This window comes from Pleurodeles waltl, chromosome 8 (assembly GCF_031143425.1).
Source record: "Pleurodeles waltl isolate 20211129_DDA chromosome 8, aPleWal1.hap1.20221129, whole genome shotgun sequence".
Classification (NCBI taxonomy): domain Eukaryota; kingdom Metazoa; phylum Chordata; class Amphibia; order Caudata; family Salamandridae; genus Pleurodeles; species Pleurodeles waltl.
This window is the reverse complement of record NC_090447.1, coordinates 1,283,382,144-1,283,404,903: the sequence shown is the minus strand read 5'-3', so window position 1 is coordinate 1,283,404,903 and position 22,760 is coordinate 1,283,382,144. Positions and strand designations below refer to the sequence as shown.

Below are 22,760 nucleotides of genomic sequence, written 5' to 3'. Positions count from 1 at the left end.
AGAATTGCCAGCTGTATTCCTAGCACTAAAAGCCTTTCAACGTCTTCTCGTTCACAAACACATTCTCATCAAAACAGACAATATGACTACAATGTACTACCTGAACAAACAGGGAGGAACCCACTCATCACAACTTTCTTCTAGCACAAAAAAATTGGCATTGGGCAATTCACAACAACATTCACCCTGTAGCACAGTACATTCCAGGGATTCACAATCAATTAGCAGACGGTCTCAGTCGGGATCATCAGCAAACACACGAGTGGGAAATTCACTCCTAGGTACTTCACAAGTACTTTTGCCAATGGGGAACACCAGACATAGATCTATTCGCCACCAGCCAGAGCGCAAAATGCCAAAACTTCGCATCCATGTTCCCACACCCTCTATCCAAGGGCAATGCTCTGTGGATCAACTGGTCAGGGATATTTGCTTACGCTTTTCCCCCCTCTCCCACTCATTCCATTTCTGGTCAACAAACTGCGTCAAAACAAACTCAAACTCATACCTATAGCGCCAATATGGGCACGTCAACCATGGTACACAACATTGTTAGACCTATCACTAGTACCACACATCAAGTTACCAAATAGGCCGGATCTGTTGACACAAAAGAAACAACTGATCAGGCACCCCAATCCAGCAATACTCAATCTAGCAATCAATCTGGCTCCTGAAGTCTTAGGAGTTTGGATATCTACATCTTCCACCAGAATATATGGAAGTAATTAAACAAGCAAGAAAACCCACTACCAGGCAGTGCTATGCAAACAAATGGAAAAGGTTTGTCTTTTACTGCCAATCCAAACACATAACACCTCTTTCCGCATCCATACAAGACATTGTAGGTTACTTACTTCATCTACAAAAAGCAAATTTAGCTTTTTCATCCATTAAAATACATCTCACAGCTATTTCAGCCTATTTACAAAATATACAAAACAAGTCTCTTTTTAGAGTCCCTGTCATCAAAGCCTTCATGGAAGGACTAAAACGTATCATACCTCTAAGAACACCACCAGTGCCTTCATGGAATCTCAATATTATACTCACACAGCTCATGGGTCCACCGTTTGAACCCATGCACTCGTGTCAGATTCAATATCTAACATGGAAAGTAGCATTCCTAGTTGCAATCACTTCATTACGAAGAGTTAGTGAAATACAAGCATTCACTATTGAACAACCCTTTATACAAGTACACAAACACAAAGTCGTACTTCGCACAAACCCAAAATTCATACCTCACCGTTTCATATAAATCAAACAGTGGAACTTCCAGTCTTCTTCCCACAGCCAGACTCAGTAGCAGAAAGAGCGCTACATACTTTAGACATTAAAAGGGCTTTAATGTATTACATTGACAGGACAAAATCATTTAGGAAAACTAAACAGTTATTTGTCGCATTCCAAAAAACCCATACTGGTAATCCTATCAAAACAAGGAATAGCCAGATGGATAGTAAAGTGCATCCAAACCTGTTACCTAAAAGCAAAGAGACCGCTATTAGTAACACCAAAAGCACACTCCACCAGGAAGAAAGGAGCATCAACAGCATTTCTAGGGAATATACCAATGACAGAAATCTGTAAAGCAGCCACTATGTCAACACCCCATACATTTACCAAGCATTACTGTGCAGATGTGTTAGCAACACAAGCACAGTAGGACAGGCTGTACTAAGATGACTATTTCAAACAACTTTAACTCCTACAGGCTGACCACCGCTTATGGGAGGAGAACTGCTTTGTAGTCTATGCATAGCATGTGTATCTGCAGCTACACATGCCATCGAACGGAAAATGTCACTTACCCAGCTCTGCCGGAAAACAATCTAAGATGGAGTCGATGCCCATGCGCAATAGAGCCGAAAAGGAGGAATCACTCGATCCAGTGACTCAAAGACTTCTTCGAAGAAAAACAACTTGTAACACTCCGAGCCCAACACTAGATGGCAGGACCTGTGCATAGCATGTGAATCTGCCGTGGAACATGCCACAAACAGATGTACACTGGGTAAGTAACATTTTCCATTTGTGTGTGTGTGTGTGTGTGTGTGTGTGGATCTGTAATGTAATTTCACCACCTGCAATTTAGGCCTTTATTTTACCATGTTAAATGCAATGTAGGTTTCATCAGTTTCTTGTAAAGGAAGATCTGATTATATTACTAGCTGTACAGTCCTCTTCACTTCAGGAAAGCCATCTTAGTCCATCTACCTATGTTTTGATGATATGTTTACTGTATTTCCTATTCAGGCTTGTATTACAAAAAGATCCAAATTCTGTCCAGTTAAGATACCTTGCATATTGTGCTTCAGAAAAACATCTAGCTCACCTCGCAAACTCTGGGCTCAGATAAAAAGGTTTGGAATTTCCACTTCTAGTATTTTGAAACAAGAGCTTTGAGGCACTGATTCTTACCACAAATCCAACTTCTTTCACTATCTGCATATTTATGTTGACATTTGAATCTATTAACAATTGTATTGATAAATAGCATGTGCTCATCTTCAGTTGTAAGGATCTTTTAGGCAAAGAATATATTGTTCATCAATGCTAACCATCCCCAGTACCATATAGTTAATTACATGAGTCCTAAGAATAGTGTGCCAAAACTAAGCTCCTCCGTCAACATTCTGGGTTTGAAATAAATGTTCACTCTGATCTTCAGGATGTTATTTGCTGGTATAAGACCCCTCTAACTATGTAAGTACTTGGTGTTACTTTATTTAGCACCTCCCTTTCTGCTCCCAATATTTAAATTTGTTTTCCTGTGGCAAATGTCAAATGAGAAAGCTGTATGTTGCAGTTAAGGGTGTGAAAACGTATTTAAAGCTGTGAGCCTCCAACCACCATTTCATATATTTATTATTATTTTTTATTTTTATTTTCACTGGTGCCACGGACCACTGGAGAGTGTGATTGTGTTAACTGCACTCATAATAGCCTATGGACTCCTTTTGGATAAAGCCTGCCTTATATTTGATTGTAAGCTTCAATGTTAATGTACTTTTCCAAATTACTCCTCACCCTTTTTTTTTTTTTCTTTTTTCTAATCGAAAGTATTGATCTCTACCAACTCGGATAATACATTCTGATGTGTATGTATCATGATATTGTACAGGCACAAGATATGTAAATTGGTTTGTTTACTCATTTTGAAATGTTTTGTATTGCAGGTCTGGGCCAAAATACTCTAGGTTTGGGCTTAGGCTGCACAGTTGCACCAACAACTGCTGCCACAGCTAACGAAGGTCTGGGTGGAATAGATTTCAGCAGCTCTTCTGATAACAAATGTAAGTGACATGTAATTTAGGTTTTTGTGTGTGTGTTTATTCCATGGTCCCCTGTTTTTATATAAGAATCTGGGAAGATGTTATGTTTAGTGCCCTTCGTAAATGTGTAATTTTCTTTGGTGAACCTGATTTGTCCCTCCTTTTGGTGTTTTGTTTCCTCCCATGGAGCCTGACCCTGTTACATGTGGTCTTACTCTTTTTGTCATTCTTGTTATTTTTGACGCACTATTTTTTTCTTTTTCCTTGGCTCGTGTTTTAGAGGTTATTTTGGGCTTTCCGACCAAAACTCACTCATCGAATGGCATCTTTGCTTTATGAACAGGCAGAATATTTTGTTTATAAACCCACATTTCCTTTAGTTTCCCTCGGCTTGTGTTTGTGTTTTTTTTTTTTTTTTTTTTTTTTTTTTTAATAGCTTTTCCTTCAAAACGCGCTCAGCTGCTAGCATTTATACTTTACACCCATACACGGAATCTTTACTTTACCAAAACGCTCTTCCTGACCCAAGTGGAGTTTGGAGAGCCCTCTTGAAAAAGGGATTTAAGGGGTGTTTGGTACCCCACTTCTGCCGAACCGGCTCTCCTGTCCCTGTCCCTGTCTGCCTTCCCACCTGTGATATGAAGGAAAGACTGCAGCGGAAGTGAGCTGAAAGTGGGTAACCACCATATGTTAAGCCCAGTTCAGACCTCCTTAAGAGTAAATAAATGTGAATGTTGGGATACGTGTTGTGTTCATTGCGTGTGAGGTAGGGGGAAGGGACAGTGTGCTGCCACTTTCCAGACACTGCATCTGGAATGTCCCGGACAATACTGGTGCTCTATGTCTTGACTTGGCTGGGGTGTGATGAATTCCCTTGTAAACTACTGTCTCCTTGGAGGAGAGTTGTGCTCACAAAATAGTTTTACAGATGTCTGAAAATGCTACATATCCACTCGGAGAGTACATGTGTGCTTATTTCCAGTGGTTTCAGAAGTTGCATCTAGGCACCATGCCTCTTCCATTCTTCAGGGCCGTAGGGGAAGTTGTATAACTTGTCTTCTCTGTTCGCTCTCCCACCTTCTCAAGGAAATAACTTAGAGCAGCCTCTCTAAAATGGCCAGCTCCCTTAATCCTTGCATAGGTCCCCACCCATCCCGGAAATCACCCCTCCTATTATCAAATGCTCATTGTTCCAAAGGTCACTGGTCCCAGTTTACATCTTTGCCTTCACATGTACAAACTAATGTGTGTTCCCTCTTGCCCCTGACGGGGTTACTCGGCTCCCTCCCCCCCACCCCCGTACGCGGAGGTTAGTGCCTCTGTCACACCAACTTCCTAATGTGCACAAGGATTTCTCCCACTGGAGCTTGTGCTCTTCCTTTGACACCCCTCCCCGTACTCATATGTTCCAAGTGTTCACCCCTCCCCCCCCCTCCCCCCCCCCCCAAACGGCACCAGGGCCGCTCAGAAAATACCATCCCAGATGTTTATTACTAGGAAGTTTCTGTGGAATGTAACCACAGATGTGCACATACCCTGGCAGTGGAATAACTGGATGATGTAACCTCCACAGCCAGGTGTCTGAATGTCCCTGTAGTGTGCAGCTTTATTTATCTGGACACATTTACAGTGTGATTAAAGATATCAAGGTTGCAAGAAAGCCTAACTGCATAATTCTAAATTCTTTGGGAGTGTCATTGCTCTGAGGAATGCCATCAAAGATGGTTAGCTACTCAGGGAATGTAATTGCAGATGTCGATTAAGCAGCTATTCTACATTTCTAGCTACCTATGGGGTTAGTGTTAAGGAAGTATGCAGTACTGCTATGTTATTCAGTCAATGTGCATGTGTTTGTCTTTAGTGTCCCTATGGCTATGGCTCAATGTTATTAAAACGTGTATGCCAGCTTGTTCTCTGTCTTTATGCTGCCATGTCCCTGAACTGCCTAACCCTTCTTTTTTTCCTCAGCCTACCTCTATCCATGATCCTGTTTTATGTGCTCCTTAGATAGCTGTTGCTGACAATTAAATGCGTTTAACAAAAGTACAAGAAGTTGACCTGTAAGAACCACAACACAATTTGCAACATCCTTTCATGCATTAAGTCCGCAGTGCTTCCTCAGTCTACCCAGTACTATTTTCTTTCAAGGGTTTTCCATGAAAATTGTAAAATCACCTTTAGTAAATTGTCTTTGTGTCTGTGTCACCATCTGTGGCCTGTTGGAGTAACCGTATGACTACAGTGAGTTTGAAACCCATTCTCAAGTTATATTTAACACAAGGAGCATGTTTACATCAGACAGAGCCACTCAAATTTGAGACACATTACAGCACGCAGGCAGTCCAAGATTTTAAGGATTATGTACCTATACATGGACACCAAACTATCCCAGAAGTCTTTGGGGTCAGAAAGGGCAGCTTTCGTGCAAGAACACAGCCCGTTGTAAAATATATTATAGCATTGTATAGGCAGTCAACAGGTCTAAATATGGTGGGGCTCACATAATGACCCAAACCAATGGAGGAATTTCAGGACTTTAAATATGGCAGTGTGGCTTTCACTCGAGCGCACATGCCTTTCTTAGTTCTGTTGGGACACTAGGCAGAAAGTCCTGCAGTTTTAAGCAGAGGCTCTTACACAAGGATACACACCTTTGCCAGATTTCTCACATCATACAGGAAGTACTGCTGTTTAAAGATGCCCCTACATCTCCAGTATTAGATCTTTCATAGATTCACGTGCTTGAATCACCCCCGTCGTCGAGGTAGGAGTCCCACGGTAACCTTAAATATACATCGCAGTAAGTGTTTTACACTAGGCCTCAATGGCCTACACAGGCACTGGTATAGCCTAACCATGTTCTTTTATAAAATAAAAAAATTTAAAGAACCAAATCTGAACTATAACCAATAAGGCGACAGCACCATCTAGAACATTCCCAACAGAGGCGTTTCCCTTAGATTTTCTACTGCACATTGTGTGAAGGGAGTCTCCCTGAGCTCTGCTCAGCTTCTTTTTTTCTGACAGGAAAAATTTATTTCAGAGACTTTGGATTGCCAGTGGACAGGATGTCCCAACAAACTAAAAATGGACTCTTCAGAGACTGAGACAGTTGTGGGAGAAAGACTTCATATTGATGACCCCCACAAGAAGTGCACATACTGCCTACATCCAGCCCATGAGGGGAGAGATTGCAAGATTTGTCACACCTTCAATCATAAAACCCTGAAAGGGTAAACTTTTATTATGGCTAAAAAGCAGAAGGCTATGGAATACCCTCCTTCTGAAGAGTGACGCCTCCTCACAGATAGACTCAGTCCCTAAACAGGCCTAAATGTGAAAAAAAACTTTCTGCAGAACCTCCAAAGAAAGTTTTTTAAAAATCTAAACATCTTTCTTTAGAAAAACAAAAAGGCCAAGGAAGCTCTGCCTCATGATTGTCAGAAACCCGGTTAAAAGCTTTCAAAAAGGTTTACTCAGAGCCTACAACACCTTTGAGGGGAAAAAGGCACCTCCAAAAAGTGCTTCTCTGTCACCGAGGAAAAAAACCAGAAAAATACTCTTCAGACTCTGACAGAAAAGGTTCGTCGACGACAATATTGTCGACGACCACGTCTATAGTAACGACGATGATAACATTCAACACAGCTTGTCCCCTATGATAGTCACGCCATCGTCGCTTTCGTCGACAAAGATTATCACAGCTAAAATATACAAAAGGGAACAGTCGATGACTATTCAGCCATCAGATGCGCACGCGCCTACGAGGAAATCGCCGACGAGCGACAAACCAGCAAAGAGTCAGTTGACGAGACACAAAGCGAAGACCCTGTCGACGAGGTACCCGTCAACGACGCAACCATCCACAACATGCCCATCGATGACAGCCTCGTCGATGACACAACTGTTGATGACAGACACAGCAAGGAGAGACCTGTCTATAACTGATCTCACGATGCACATTTAAGTAATGTCAAGGTTTCTTCCTCTCTTTAATAACTGTAGGAAAGAAGGCATCTCCAGTCCTACCAATGCATACCTCCCCAAGCAAGGTGTTACTGTATCCTCCTCAACACTTATTAGATGACTACAACGACGGATCTTCTCAAGATGATGGAATGTTTCGAGTGGCCAACAGTCCATCACAACTTAACCTCAAATGTCAGGACCTGGATGACGGTGGTGATGATCAGTATCAGGACAGCTATTCTTCAGAAAAGGTCCAACCAGATCCGTCGTATTCCACATATGGGGACACAGACACCTCTGTCCCTGTGCCAAGGTCTTTAGTGACAGATCTCCAAAAGCATGTTGCAGGACTACTACAGAAGGTTTCCGCCCTCAATACCAGCAACTCCGACCATGCAGCAGTATAACCTACAAGCGGGACTGCGGACCCCTATCCCTAGCCATCCAGGGACACCACTCAGACCGGATACAAACATCCCCTTCGTACAGCCGCCTCAGGATGACCTTCAATCCACAGATGAAGAAAGGGAAGAGTGAGAAATACCTGAAGCCACTCCTAGTGAGTGGGACGAATACCTGATTCCTACGCCATCACCACCGATGGCAGGACCGGTGGATTCACCCCCAGAGGACATGTGCAATGTGTTGTATTGCAGAAAAGCAGATGTGAGTTATGCCTTGTACCTGCAGTTTTGCAAGTTGCAGACGTGTGCAAGCATAGTGGGATGACTGGCCATTTGTGCATTCTGGCACTTCCTGGTGGGCTCCAATTTAGTGGTGCTTTGTGTGGCTGGACTAGTTGCCAAGATCCATGAATGAATGCCGAGGACCATATTCTTGCTGCATTCCCGTACCAGTTCCTGCACCCTATGGAGTGGTCCATTTCCTCTACAGACTTAAGCTTGCACCCTTTACATGTAGCTAGTTTTTTTTGGACTGGAATGTCAAGTGACCTGTAAAAAGGTGCTACCAAATCATTGTCTGTTAGGCGCTAGATGTGGCCTTTCTGATAACATTCATTATTTTAGCAGTATTTTTCTGATGCTGCAGTTTGTCTTTGCAGATGACCAAGCAGAAATTGTCTTTTTATGTTTTTCTCTCATTTGAGATCCCATAATGTCTCCTCTGACTGCACCTTTCAGACAGTGCCTGTAGGAAGATGGCTCTGTATGTACTATTTCAAAGTAAGAAATAGCATGCACAGAGTCCAAGGGTTCCCTTTAGAGGTAAGATAGTGGCAAAGAGAGATAAATCTAATGCTGTATTTTGTGGTAGTGTGGTCGAGCAGTAGGCTTATCAGAGGGTAGTGTTAAGCATTTGTTGTACACACACAGGCAATAAATGAGGAACACCCACTCAAAGACAATTCCAGGCCAATAGGTTTTTGTATAGAAAAATATATTTTCTTAGTTTATTTTAAGAACCACAGGTTCAAGATTTACAAGTAATACTTCAAATGAAAGGTATTTCACTCAGGAACTTTGAATTAGCAAAATAGCATATACAGTTTTCACACAAATGGCAATGAGCTATTTTAAAACTAGACACTTAGTGCAATTTTCAACAGTTCCTGGGGGAGGGCAGATAAGTAAACCACCTACAGGGTTCAAAGTTGGGTCCAAGGTAGCCCACCGTTGGGGGTTCAGAGCAACCCCAAAGTTACCATACCAGCAGCTCAGGGCCGGTCAGGTGCAGAGGTCAAAGTAGTGCCCAAAACACATAGGCTTCAATGGAGAAGGGGGTGCCCCAGTTCCAGTCTGCCAGCAGGTAAGTACCCGCGTCTTCGGGGGGCAGACCAGGGGGTTTTTGTAGGGCACCGGGGGGGGGGGGGGGGGGGGGGGGACACAAGTCAGCACAGAAAGTACACCCTCAGCGGCCGGGTGCAGAGTGCAAACAGGCGTCTGGTTTGCAATAGGATTCAATGGGAGACCCAGGGGTCTCTTCAGCGAAGCAGGCGCCGGGGGGGGGGGTTCTAGAACTTCCTAGTTTTCAGTGTAGCCATTATGGTGCTGTGGAGTTCGTGTTTGACAGACTCCCAGACCATATACTCTTATGGCTACCCTGCACTTACAATGTCTAAGGTTTTGCTTAGACACTGTAGGGGCACAGTGCTCATGCACTGGTGCCCTCACCTATGGTATAGTGCACCCTGCCTTAGGGCTGTAAGGCCTGCTAGAGGGGTGACTTATCTATACTGCATAGGCAGTGTGAGGTTGGCATGGCATTTTGTCCTCACCAGCACACACAAGCTGGCAAGCAGTGTGTCTGTGCTGAGTGAGGGGCCCCCAGGGTGGCATAAGATATGCTGCAGCCCTTAGAGACCTTCCCTGGCATCAGGGCCCTTGGTACCAGGGGTACCAGTTACAAGGGACTTACCTGGATGCCAGGGTGTGCCAATTGGGTAAACAAAAGTACAGGTTAGGGAAAGAACACTGGTGCTGGGGCCTGGTTAGCAGGCCTCAGCACACTTTCAATTCAAAACATAGCATCAGCAAAGGCAAAAAGTCAGGGGGTAACCATGCCAAGGAGGCATTTCCTTACATGCAGGCACTCATAGACACACATTTTCACCATCAATAGCTGAGTGTAACTGGTACCTTCCTGAGGTGTGCCTGGAGGTTGAGTATGGCAGATTGGATGTGTTGTGAGGTTGGAGGAGCCAACACCCTGGGCCTTTTCAAACCTAAGAAGTTACTGATAATGCAGAATAGATGTGACTCATAGATGAATGATGCCACTCAGGTTGGCAGTTAATTTAATCTTAAAATTGTGTGGTTTCACCTCTTTAAGTTACTACTGTTATAAGGGACAGCTGTTGTAGAGGTAAGCAAAGAAAGCTGGTAGCAGGGAAGATCCTTGGAGGCAGACTAATTATAGGGAGTGCAACAGTAATGTGTTAAGACTACAAAGATAGTGTAGCAGTGCCTGCGTGAATAGTACTTGAAAGGGTTGTGCTCACATAAGGTCTCTAGATTGTATGAGACATAGGCCTAAAGGAAACATAAACCAGCAGCTTGATGGTTAAGAGATCTGCAGTTACAAAATATGCCTAGAAGATGTGCTTTCTCTCCATTGTGTATTATGCTGGCAGGTACTGTTTCATGGTCAGTAGTGCTTATGCTTGTTACTTATTGCCGGAGTACTCTTTTATTGAAATCTATTGTCCAGACACTGCTTTTCTGCAACATCTGAGGTCACATTGCTTTGTTTCATGATGTGTAGTCATTTGTAGATCCATTTCACCAGAAAATAAATTTGTATCCTGTTTTAAGACCTGGATCAGTGCAAGCAAGTGAATTATTATTCTGATGGAAACAAACTACCTGTGGATTCCTCACCTTATAAATTCATCCTTGCGCCAGCATCCGACGGAAAGTCTTCTTCCTAGCTCTCCACGTCGACGAGGACGTCACAATAGCACGGCTCCATGTGACTGTCTGACGTCACCGTGCCAATAAGAGGTCCTCGCCGGCGTGCTGACGTCAGTTTCTTTTTTTCTGTGCCTTCAACTGCAACGTTTTTTTCCTGGCTCGCTGGATAGTGTGTATCTTTGGTAGTTACAATGTCTCCCCTGAGAAAATCGTGTTTCAAGCCTTGTAATGAATGTAGCAGTAGGATGTCGGTCACTGATCCGCATGAGAACTTCCTTTAGTGTCTTAGCTCTGAGCACGATGTCGAAGGGTGTGGATCATGCCAGAGTATGAATCCTAAGGCACTTAAAGAAAGAGAGGCCAAGCTTTTCTTAGCGAGGGTTAAGAAGAAGGGCCACAAGAGGGCTTCATCTCACGCTTCTTCCAGGAGGCACAAAAAGAGGCGCTGTCATGACTCACGGCACCGATTGACACGGAGCCGATCGAGGTTGAAGTAATTAGGAGGTGAGCCCTACTGTGACTCTGCAGCCCCAGAGTCCAGAAGTATCTCAGACGCCGTCAGTCTATGAGGTGGCTCCTCATAGCCCTCATTTTTCACTGGTGCCGCAAGAGCCTGATGTGCCTGAGCAGCCTGAGCTGAGCTGAGCCTGAGCAGCAGCAGGATCAAGATCAGAGTGCCACTGGAGGCACAGAGGCCTTTTGGAACACAGATGCACAGGCTGCCTTACTAGTCTTGCCCTTCGATGGTGAAAGGCTGTTTGGGGGAGAAAGCTGACTCTGCCCTTGAACGTTTTAAGGAGAGCCGAGCTACAGCAAAGTCCTTAGGCTTACAGGCTACCCCTGCTGCCCTTTATAGGTCTTTTTGCAGGTTCAGAGGTTTTGGTCGTGGGGCGGTTTTTCGGAGGCCTCAGTTCTCGGCCCAGCAGCCTGCCAATCCATCTTATCGACCCTTTAGAGGATGTGGGAGGGCTAGAGGGGCAGTCCAGCAGCACCCTTTTTCGTCATCCTCTTCCTCTGGTGGACAACAGAAGGGGAAGCAGCCCTAGTTTTCCCCACTTTATCGAACATGCCTCTCCTGTAGGGGGAAGGCTTTGTCTTTTTCTCCGCAAGTGGGAATTGATAACAGCAGACTCCTGGGTGTTGAATATTGTGGAAAAAGGATATGCTCTCCCCTTTCAGGAGTTCCCTCTTCCCTCCCCCCCCCCTCCCCCCCCACCCCCCGTCCCTCGTTTTGTTCAGAGGACCAACTTCTGTTGTTGCAACAGGAGGTTCTAGCCATGTTATCAAAGGGTGCGATAGAGTTGGTTCCGGAGCAGGAAAGGGGGCAGGGTTGTTATTCAAGATACTTCCTGATCCCCAAGAAGGACGTTCGCCTGTGGGCGATCCTAGACCTGAGGATTTTGAATTGGTTCCTCAAGCAGGAGAAATTCAAAATGCTGACTCTAGCGCAGGTACTTATGGCGTTGAACAAAGAGGATTGGATGGTGTCTGTCGACTTGCAGGATGCATACTTTCATATCCCTATACTCCAGTCGCACAGGACGTATCTCTGGTTTGTGGTGGGGTCGCAACACTACCAGTTTGCGGTCCTTCCGTTTGGGCTTACTTCAGCACCTTGAGTCTTCACAAAGGTGATGTCGGTGGTTGCAGCACATCTCAGGCGGAAGGGAATAGCGGTATTCCCTTACCTGGACGATTGGTTGGTCAAAGCCAAGTCTCCAGAGCTGGTGCTGCATCACCTGCAGGTGACAACCCAGTTGTTGTACGATCTGGGGTTTTCGGTAAAGATGCCCAAGTCTCACCTGGAGCTCTCAACGCCTCCTGTTCATAGGGGCAGTACTGGATACAACATTGTATCGGGCCTACCCTCCGCCTCAGCAGATTCGGGACATTGAGGCGCTGATTCCAATGTTTCGAAATGGAGCGGTTGTTCCGGTCCTCAAGGTCTTACGCCTGCTTGCTTCTTGCATTCTGTTGGTCACTCATGCGCGCTGGCATATGAGGGCTCTTCAGTGGTGCCTCCGCAGGCAGTGGTTTCAGCACAAAGGGGATCTTGAGGATTCGATAAGGATCTCCAGGGACACTGCAGCGGATCTCCAATGGTGGGCAGTGGACGGCAACCTTTCCTAAGGAAGGATGTTCTCACTACCACCTCCAGTGGCCACAGTTGTTACAGATGCCTCCACTCTAGGGTGGGGGGGCTCATCTGGGGATCTGGAGATCAAGGGTCATTGGTCTCCGGTGGAAAAGATGTTTCATATCAATCTGTTGGAGATGCAGGTGATACGTCTGGCTCTCAAGGCCTTCCTCCCTTCCCTTTGCGGTCAGTCGGTTCAAGTCCTCACGGACAACACTACCGCAATGTGGTACGTAAACAAGCAGGGAGGAGTAGGGTCGTACCTTCTCTGCAGAAAAGCTCTGCGGCTCTGGTCCTGGGTTCAGGACCATCAGATTTGCTTGATAGCAAATCATTTGGCCGGGGTTCTGAACGTACGTGCGGACAGTCTCAGTAGGCACTTCTTGGCCTATCACGAGTGGCGTCTCCATCCAGACCTAGTCCTGTACATCTTCGAGATGTTGGGGGTCTTCGCAGGTAGATCTATTTGCCACTTGGGAGAATGCGCACTGCCCGTCGTTCCGCAGTCTCCAGTATCTGTTGCAAATACCCTGGGACGGCCAGTTGCTTTACGCGTTTCCCCCCCATACCCTTGATTCCTCGGGTCCGGAGGAAGATTCGCCAAGACAGGGCCCAAATCATCTTGGTGGCACCGGATTGGCCGAGAAGGGTGTGGTACACAAACTTTCTACAACTCTCAGAGTGCACTCCGCTCCGTCTCCCGATCAGGGCAGACCTCCTCTCGCAGTCGCAGGGGCAGGTTCTACACCCCCACCTCAGAGCCTGCACCTTCATGCCTGGAGATTAAACGGGGCAACCTGAGTTCTTTTTCTCTCCCACCGGATGTAGTGGATGTTATTCTATCGTCCAGGCGACACTCCACTAAATCCATTTATGCCAGTAGGTGGGCTAAATTTGTTTTTTGGTGTGGAGAGAAACAGAAAGATCCCTTGAAAGCCCACCTTTCCGATGTTTTCTTGTTTGCTCTTGATTTAGCAAAGAAAGGCTGTTCAGTAGCTACAGTGAAAGGTTATTTGGCCGCTCTATCGGCTTTTCTTTGTCTCCCGGACCAGCCCTCTTTATTTAAATCTCTGATTGTAAATCGGTTTATTAAGGGCTTGCTTAATAAGTTTCCCCCCACGCCCTTTCACATGCCTCAGTGGGATTTAAATCTTGTTCTAACATTTCTGATGGGTTCAGCGTTCGAGCCCATGCATTCATGTCCTTTAAGGTATTTGGTTCTTAAGACTGTATTCCTTATTGCTATAACCTCTGCTAGGAGGGTTGGGGAGCTTCAAGCCCTTTCCGTAAAACCCCCCTTTACCTTGTTTTTCCCTGATAGTGGTACTGAAAACCAGGGCGGCTTTCCTGCCAAAAGTTGTCACTCCTTTTCATATGGGGCAAAATATTACCCTTCCCTCTTTCTACCCTCCTCCCCACCCCTCTAAAGAGGAAGAGGAGAGACTCCATCGATTGGACCCTAGAAGGGCGCTCAGTTTTCATATTGAGAGGACGAAAGACTTTCACCTGGAGGATCAGTTGTTCGTGGGGTATGTTGGTCAGCGGAAGGGCAGAGCAGTCCATAAAAGAACAATCTCCAGGTGGGTCATTCTTTGTATAAAAGTTTGCGACTTACTGGCAAAGAAAGTTCCTCCTGAGGGTATCAGGGCCCACTCCACCAGGGCTAAGTCGGCCACTTCGGTGGTGGACATTTGTAAGGCGGCATCTTGGGCGTCCCTCCACACTTTCGCTAAGCATTACTGCTTGGATGCTGAGGTGCGGAGGGATGGCCATTTTGCGCGATCTGTTTTACAGGATTTCTTGGTGTAATCAGACTGGCACCCACCTGAGAGTGCTGTACTGCTTTGGGACTCTATTCATAAGGTGAGGAATCCACAGGTAGTTTGTATCCATCAGAAGAACAAGTTACTTCCCTTCGGTAACGCTTTTTCTGGTGGATACAATAGCTACCTGTGGATTCCTCGCAGTCTCACCTGCCTCCCCGTTGCCTGTCTGACTGCACTAGGATATGTGATTGTATAGATATATGTGTGTATTGATATATTTTCCTGTATATATAAAGGATGGTTTTTGATTGTTGCATCATGAGGGTTTTATGTATATATGTATTTATTGGAGTTATTGTGGGAGTCGGTTCTCACCTGTTCGCCTCAAAGGCACGTAAAAAATGGGTGAAACGGATGTCAGCACGCCGGCGAGGACCTCTTATTGGCATGGTGACGTCAGACGGAGTCGCGTGGAGCTGTGCTATTGTGACGTCCTCGTCGACGTGGAGAGCTAGGAAGAAGACTTTCCATCTGATGCTGGCGCAAGGATGAATTCATAAGGTGAGGAATCCACAGGTAGCTATTGTATCCACCAGAAAAAGCTTTACCGAAGGTAAGTAACTTGTTCATTAGGATGGATGGTATTCCATGGTAGTAATTTAAATGTGAGCTCAAACCCTGGTAACTACGGCACAAAGCTAACAGGCTTAACCAAGTGTCAATATATGAAGCATTTAGAAGTACCCAAACAGTTAAAGAGGCAAAACATAATAACATAAAAATCCCATTCCAATTTAGAAAATATAGAGTAAAATGTATCAAACAAGATGACGTAAAACCAGCAAAAATTCAATAAAAGAAAGCAAAGATATGATTTTTTTAAAAAGACTTAAGAGAAAAAGTGCCTTGAAAAATTACAGTGCCAGTGAGGAGTACTCTTTGTGTGTGACTGGGATCTAGGTATTATTTCAGGCCGACCGTGATGGAGCTCTGTTCAGATTTGCTAAGAAGGTTCATCCCAGTTGGAGATTATACTTTAGCACTTAGTCCTTACTGTAGCTGCCAAAGTCCTCTTGAGAACGGATAACTATTGGACAAGGTCCCACTGAATCTGTGGATGTGCCAGGAGAATCGTCAAGTGGGAGAAATGCACATTTTGCAGTCACCATGGTCCTTGCGTCTGGCGTGTACTTTTTGTGCCTTCACCCTGTCAAGATTTCTATCCTTGGACTGAGTCTTTGTTTACAGAGCTCCAAATCCTCCAGCGGGGAAAGCATGAAGATGCAGTATATGTAGATGCAGGGTCCTGCTGACGCGCTAGAGCTCTTGGAAGTCCAAAAAGGTTTTTAAGTCCCAACCTTATGGATTTTATTAGAGAAATACAACTGAAGGCTCGGAGGGTCCCATGAAATTAGAGCCGGCAATTAAGGTTCAGGACTTTGTCAAGCAGAGGCCACCAGTAGGATCCAGTCCAAGTAAAATTGCTATTGGTCAGCTGAGCACTTCAAGGAAACAGCCTTTTGCATGTTGTTGTGGCCCTGTAGCCACACAGGAGATCAGTCAACTGACCATTGGAGTCTACTTCTTTTTCCCGGGCACTAGTGGGATCGGGTCTAACTCCTTAGGTCTCCTCATAGTTCTCAAACTGCAGGTGCAGTCCTTCTATTCTTCAGTAGGTCCACAAAGTGTTATGAGATGTTGTAGGTGAAGTGCCAGCTTTGTTGGTTTCCCTAGGCAGTGAGTGGAGGTGATTCCTGGTCACTTCCTAACCAATGGGGAAAAGATTCTCAGAGCAATCCATCACACTTTTGCATCACACACGGTTTGCTTTATAGCAAAGTGTCCCATATTAAACCGTTTGTAAGGAAATGGCTCCCTGTTGCAGTTACCCCATATTATTTTGCCTGATACTGATGCTGACTTGACTGAGAAGTGTGCTGGGACCCTGCTAACCAGGCCCCAGCACCAGTGTTCCTTCACCTAAAATGTACCATTGTTTCCACAATTGGCACACCCCTGGCACACAGATAAGTCCCTTGTAAAAGGTACCAGTGGTACCAAGGGCCCTGTGACCAGGGAAGGTCCCTAAGGGCTGCAGTATATGTTGTGCCACCCTAAGAGACCCCTCAACTAACACATGCACACTGCCATTGCAGATTGTGTGTGTTGGTGACGAGATAAAGGCAAAGTCCACATGGCACCCCCCTCAGGATGCCATGCACACAAAATACTGCCTGTGGCATAGGTAAGTCACCCCTCTACTAGGCCTTACAGCCCTAAGGCAGGGTGCACTATACCACAGGTGAGGGCATAGCTGCATGAGCAATATGCCCCTACAATGTCCAAGTCTATTCTTAGACTTTGCAAGTACAGTGTGGCCATATTAAGTATATGGTCTGGGAGTCTGTCAAAAACGAACTCCACAGCTCCATAATGGCTACACTGAATACTGGGAAGTTTGGTATCAAACTTCTCAGAATAATAAACCCACACTGATGCCAGTGTTGGATTTATTAAAAAATGCACACAGAGGGCATCTTAGAGATGCCCCCTGTATTTTACCCAATTTTTCAGTGCAGGACTGACTGGTCTGTGCCAGCCTGCTGCTAAGAGACAAGTTTCTGACCCCATGTGGTGAGGGCCTTTGTGCTCTCTGAGGACAGAAACAAAAGCCTTCTCTGGGTGGAGGTGCTTCACACCTCCCCCCCTGCAGGAACTGTAACACCTAGCAGTGAGCCTCAAAGGCTCAGGCTTCGTGTTACAATGCCCCCAGGCACTCCAGCTAGTGGAGATGCCCGCCCCCTGAACACAGCCCCCACTTTTGGCGGCAAGTCCAGGGGAGATAATGAGAAAAACAAGGAGGAGTCACCCACCAGTCAGGACAGCCCCTAAGGTGTCCTGAGCTGAGGTGGCCCCTGCCTTTAGAAATCCTCCATCTTGATTTTGGAGGATTCCCCCAATAGGAATAGGGATGTGCCCCCCCTCCCCTCAGGGAGGAAGCACAAAGAGGGTATAGCCACCCTCAGGGCCAGTAGCCATTGGCTACTGCCCTCCCAGACCTAAACACACCCCTAAATTGAGCATTTAGGGGCTCCCAGAACCGAGGAAGATAGATTCCTGCAACCTGAAGACGAAGAAGGACTGCTGACATGAAGCCCTGCAGAGAAGACAGACACCAACTGCTTTGGCCCCAGCCCTACAGGCCTGTCTCCCCACTTCAAGAAAAACTGCAACAGCGACGCGTCCCTCAGGGTCCAGCGACCTCTGAAGCCTCAGAGGACTACCCTGCATCTAAAAGGACCAAGAACTACCGAGGACAGCGGCCCTGTTCTAAAGAAACTGCAACTTTGCAACAAAGAAGCAACTTTTAAAGACCACACATTTCCCGCCGGAAGCGTGAGACTTTCCACTCTGCACCTGATGCCCCTGGCTCGACTTGCAGAGAACCAACACTACAGGGAGGACTCCCCGGCGACTGCGACCCTGTGAGTAGCCAGAGTTGACCCCCCTTGAACCCCCCAGCAACACCTGCAGAGGGAATCCAGAGGCTCCCCCTGACCGTGACTGCCTGCTTCAAAGAACCCAACGCCTGGTAAAGACACTGCACCCGCAGCCCCAGGACCTGAAGGATCTGACCTCCAGTGCAGAAGCGACCCCCAGGTGGCCCTCTCCCTTGCCCAGGTGGTGGCTACCCCGAGGAGCCCCACCCTTGCCTGCCTGCATCACGGAAGAGACCCCTGGGTCTCCCATTGAAACCAATTGTAAACCCGACGCCTGTTTGCACTCTGCACCCGGCCGCCCCTGTGCCACTGAGGGTGTACTTTTTGTGCTGACTTGTGTCCCCCCCCTCCCCCCCCTCCCCCCCCCCCCCCCCCCCCCCCCCTCCCGGTGCCCTACAAAACCCCCCCTGGTCTGCCCTCTGAAGTCGTGGGTACTTACCTGCTGGAAGACTGGAACCGGGGCACCCCCATCTCCATTGAAGCCTATGCGTTTTGGGCACCACTTTGACCTCTGCACCTGACTGGCCCTGAGCTGCTGGTGTGGTAACTTTGGGGTTGCCCTGAACCCCCAACGGTGGGCTACCTTGGACCCAACTTTGAACCCTGTAAGTGTTTTACTTACCTGAAAAACTAACCAATAGTTACCTCCCCCAGGAACTGTTGAATTTTGCCTTCTGCCCCTGAAGGGAGCCTGTGGGCCTGCCAGGAGTATGTTTCGAAGAATGAGCAGTCCCCTCCTCCTCAGCTACCTTAAACTGATACTGGGATCAGCTCCCACTTGGCTGCTGCCTGACTTGGGGGACGGAACCAAACTCTGTCCCCGTGAGAAAATAATGCATTCTGTACTCGACCAGATATAATTCCATCTGTAAAGGTTCAAGCTATTTGAGAGAGTGGATCTTCCACACTGATTGCTGTAATGCTAAATAATTGTTTTGGAAGCCTGTTGAAATGTGACAGCAGTGACTGCTTAATGCTCAAAAATTGAAAAGCAGATTTTTCCCCAGCTGTGAAAATCCGTTTTAGCATTTTTTTAGATTCAGGTCTTTGCCCCTAAATCCGTGTGATAGTGTTTTAGAGCATTCATTGAACAATTCTTCCTTTTATTCTTTATGCTTGTTGGTAAGAGTGCCTGAAACAAGGGCCTGATGGTCTGCAAAGAGGCTTCACAATGCTCCTTATCCTAACCAGTTTAACTCTTCCGTTCTCTGACATATTGGTATTTATTGACTTTGTAAGTTGTCATGTCAAAATGTGTTTGTACTGCCGGATTTGTTTTCAGTCTGGGATGTTTTAAATATCTGCAGAATTGTATCAGGCTCAGATATACACAAAATGTGAGTACTGGCTGTTGTGTGACCATATTTGTGTATGGGTACTGTAAAGCTGGTTGAGCATTCACACAGAAGATGTTAAAAGTTATGGCTTAAATTCACAAATAAATTAAAGCTAAGCTATCATGTCAGTGCTGTTTTTGAAGTGAGAATGCTTTCACTGAGGATCTCAAGGCACTGCCTTTTCTCCCTCTAGGTTGGGCATGATACTTAAAGGTAGTGGCAGTACTGTTGCCTGTAGATGTGTTTTATCATGGCATTGCGTCTTGCTGCGGACGTGCAATGCCCATTAGGCTAAAAGGGCTTCAGCCACCCCAGTCACATTCTTCACCCCAGGCTAGAGAAAGGCTGCAACTTATCCTTGAGGGCATGAATTTGCAACATGTGCATGGGATAGGAAGATGGTGTATCTAGCAGGGGAAAAACCAGGGATGACCAGGGTGAAGTATTCTGGGAACCAGTTTCTATTCCCAGGCTTCCTGCTGTTGCTGTAGCTCTGCATTCATAGCCTTCAATACACATCCTCAGCGCCAGGCACCATTTAAATGGTCAGTGGCGGCAGCAAGATTAGTAAAGAAAATGAGGACACCTATTTCAACTGACTGTTAGGAGCCCACTAAACAACTGAGCAACTGAAGATGGCAGTCTGACGGGAGGGGCTGGAAGTTTGACTTGCAGGGCTACGTTTTTCTTTTTTTTGTTTGAAGCAACTGGCTTTGCCCACAACAGAGAACAACATTATCTAAAGTGTAGTGCAAGCCTAAAAGTTGCTCTGTTTGGGGTAGAGAAACTGAATGAGGCAGTGAGGAGTGGAAGTAGGAAGGAAAGGGGAATTAAGTAGATTTGGGAAACCAGCAATGCTAGGAGGCCTCCAGAGTGTCAGATGGCAAACCCTGTGCATTGCGAGGCAGCAGAGAGGGAGCTGGGGCCTTGAGCGAATGCAGCACAATATATTTTGAAGTTTATGCAGATGGATTTGTTACTCTCCATATTTTAAGCTCCCTTTGTCGACCTCAGAAGGATGAAATACTTAGCCAGGCCAGCCTTCACAGGATGTAAACATAACCGGCAGGCAGATGCTGATCACCGCAGCTAGCACATAAACCAGCTGTGCTCCCTCTGGAGCTTAACTTGCTTTCCTGTAGGGGATCTAAATTACGGGCTGTCTTGTTTTTTGATATCCGACATCACTGTGCATGTCTCAAAAAATTGGCAAAATAATTAGCTCTAATTTAAAATGGATTGTCTCAAAATGCCAGTCCAAACAAAGGGTGGGTGGAGAGAAAAAGGACAGGCAGGAGACTGAGGATTGGTGTGGCCCAGGGAGCACGGAATGGTTAGACTCAAGGACATTGTGAAAGAACGGAATAGAGGGAGGGTCATGAGATGTGTGGAGACAAGGGAGAGTAAGGGCAAGGAAAGGTTTGGGGAGTGGATAGATGAGGGCCATCGGATGCGTGGAGTGACCAGCAACCAGTGGAGAACCAGGTTTAAGAAATGGGTAGATTGATTTTCTAAATATATGGGTGGAAAAACAGAGCCTAACTGTGGGCTGAAGGAAGACAGGAGGGATGTGAGTTATGACTTGGAATGTGACACAAATAAGTAGAGAAACGGAGGATAATAGATACACTGGTGTTGAGACTCGGGCAAAGGGGTACCTTTGGATACAAGATCATGGTATGGAGGGAGTGACAGACCAAAAATAGAAAGTGAGGGCCAAAAGAAAGGTGGAGAAGCAAGGACATAGGGATGAATGGCTGGCAAGGTGAATGGATAGATGGATGGGTAAGCAAGAACAAGGGATATGGGGAGACACGAAATTGGAAAAAGAGACCATACCAAGGGTTAAAAGAAAGTGGACAGCAGAAGCAAGAAAGCTGCATAGTCAAGTGGTGGGTGCAGAGACAGAGCCAATAGATTGAAAAAGGATGACCCTGCTAATGGGTGGAGAGTTGCAAGGCTAAAAATAAACATAAAATAAACAGAATTACATTTAGAATGTGAAAAGAATGTTAGATTTCTCTAAATCACGTGCTTTGTTTCACAAATAAAAGCCTAATAACAATTAGAAATGGCTCAGAATAACCACAAATGGGTTCTTGTTAGACCCATGGGCAGAACAGTGACCGTTTTGGGACACAAAGCGCACTCCATGAAAGTGAAAATGTGTGAAAGAGTGTGATTGGTGGACAAACAAGGATAGGATGGATAACATGCCAAAAATATAGATAGGAAGTCAGAGCAGCCTGAGTTGATGGGACAGCCAGCTGGGTGCATTTAAAAGATCAGCAGCATCTTGAGGGGAACAGAAACCTAAGAGTTGCAGATGGAAAGGACAGTAATCTGCAAGGTAGCAGAAACATTAGGACTCTGAGCAAGTGAGTCATCCTGATTAGAAGACAAAGGGAGGTGGAAGCATTCTCACAAATAGCACAAAAGAGAGAGGACAGCAGCACTCTGAGAGTCACACCTTGAGTAACAGCAGTGCTCTGAGGGCTGTCCCTAGGATGGATAAGCACCGTTAGAGTTGCTTCCGGAGAGGCCTTTCATAGAAAGGGTGCAGTATCCTGAGAGAAAGCAGCACACAAAAGGAGAATTCCGAACAGCACACTGCGGAGTTTCAGATGTTTAGATAGCACCATGACCTGTAGCACAGGAGAGGGCAGTGGTCACAGAAAGCAGTGCCCTAAGCAGGAAGCCTGAATAGTAACCTGAGAATGGCATCACAGAAAGTCTGCACCAACATTTCAGAGGTACAGTAGTGCATTGAGGGGACTATCAGTGTTTTGGAGCAGCACACTTCAAGAATGCTGCATAAAGAGGGGATTTGATTGCATCCCAAGAGAGCGCATCACATTTGACAAGAAAGGTATGATGATGGGGGAGCAGACTTACTGGAGAGCAGCTTGAGAGGTAGAAGAAATTAGGTGGTGTCCTAAGAGAGGGCAGTATCATAAAGAGACATCAGTACCAACACTGAGGGTTCACGGGGAAGGGGAAGTAACTGGGAAATAACACCAGAGAGGCTAGCAATACCCTTTAAAAGCAGTACTAGAAGTAAGAGCACAGAGAGCAGCACCCTGAGAGTATGCGTTTTCGTGAGGGTCTGTGGGGAATCCATAGGAGGGAATGTCGCATGGTGGGAGGGAGTATCCAGAAAGATAGCAGCACGCTCAGAATAACAGGACAGCATCGGGAAAGGAGAGAATGACACCCTAATGAGGAGGCAGATGTAGCAGCCAGAGTGGGCAATCGACATCCTGAGACAGAGCCACATACCATGAGTGTGACAGGAAACCACTTTCTACAAACAAGAAACCAGCACCCCAATGGCGGAAACTCCCCAGATTTAGTGAGCAACAATGAGAGAGCTTAAGAACAGCACACTAAGAAGGACACACT

At 46.1% G+C, this 22,760-nt stretch overlaps 1 protein-coding gene across 2 annotated transcripts in view; it reads left to right on the top strand.

Annotated features, from left to right (window-relative positions):
• Nucleotides 1–22,760, top strand: part of NUP58 (nucleoporin 58) — a 412,103-nt gene that overhangs the window by 128,088 nt on the left and 261,255 nt on the right. For both annotated transcript variants that reach the window (XM_069202234.1, XM_069202233.1), the window contains exon 6: nt 3,183–3,299. In XM_069202234.1, the coding sequence (XP_069058335.1) occupies nt 3,183–3,299 (117 nt within the window). The remainder of the gene's footprint in view (nt 1–3,182; nt 3,300–22,760) is intronic.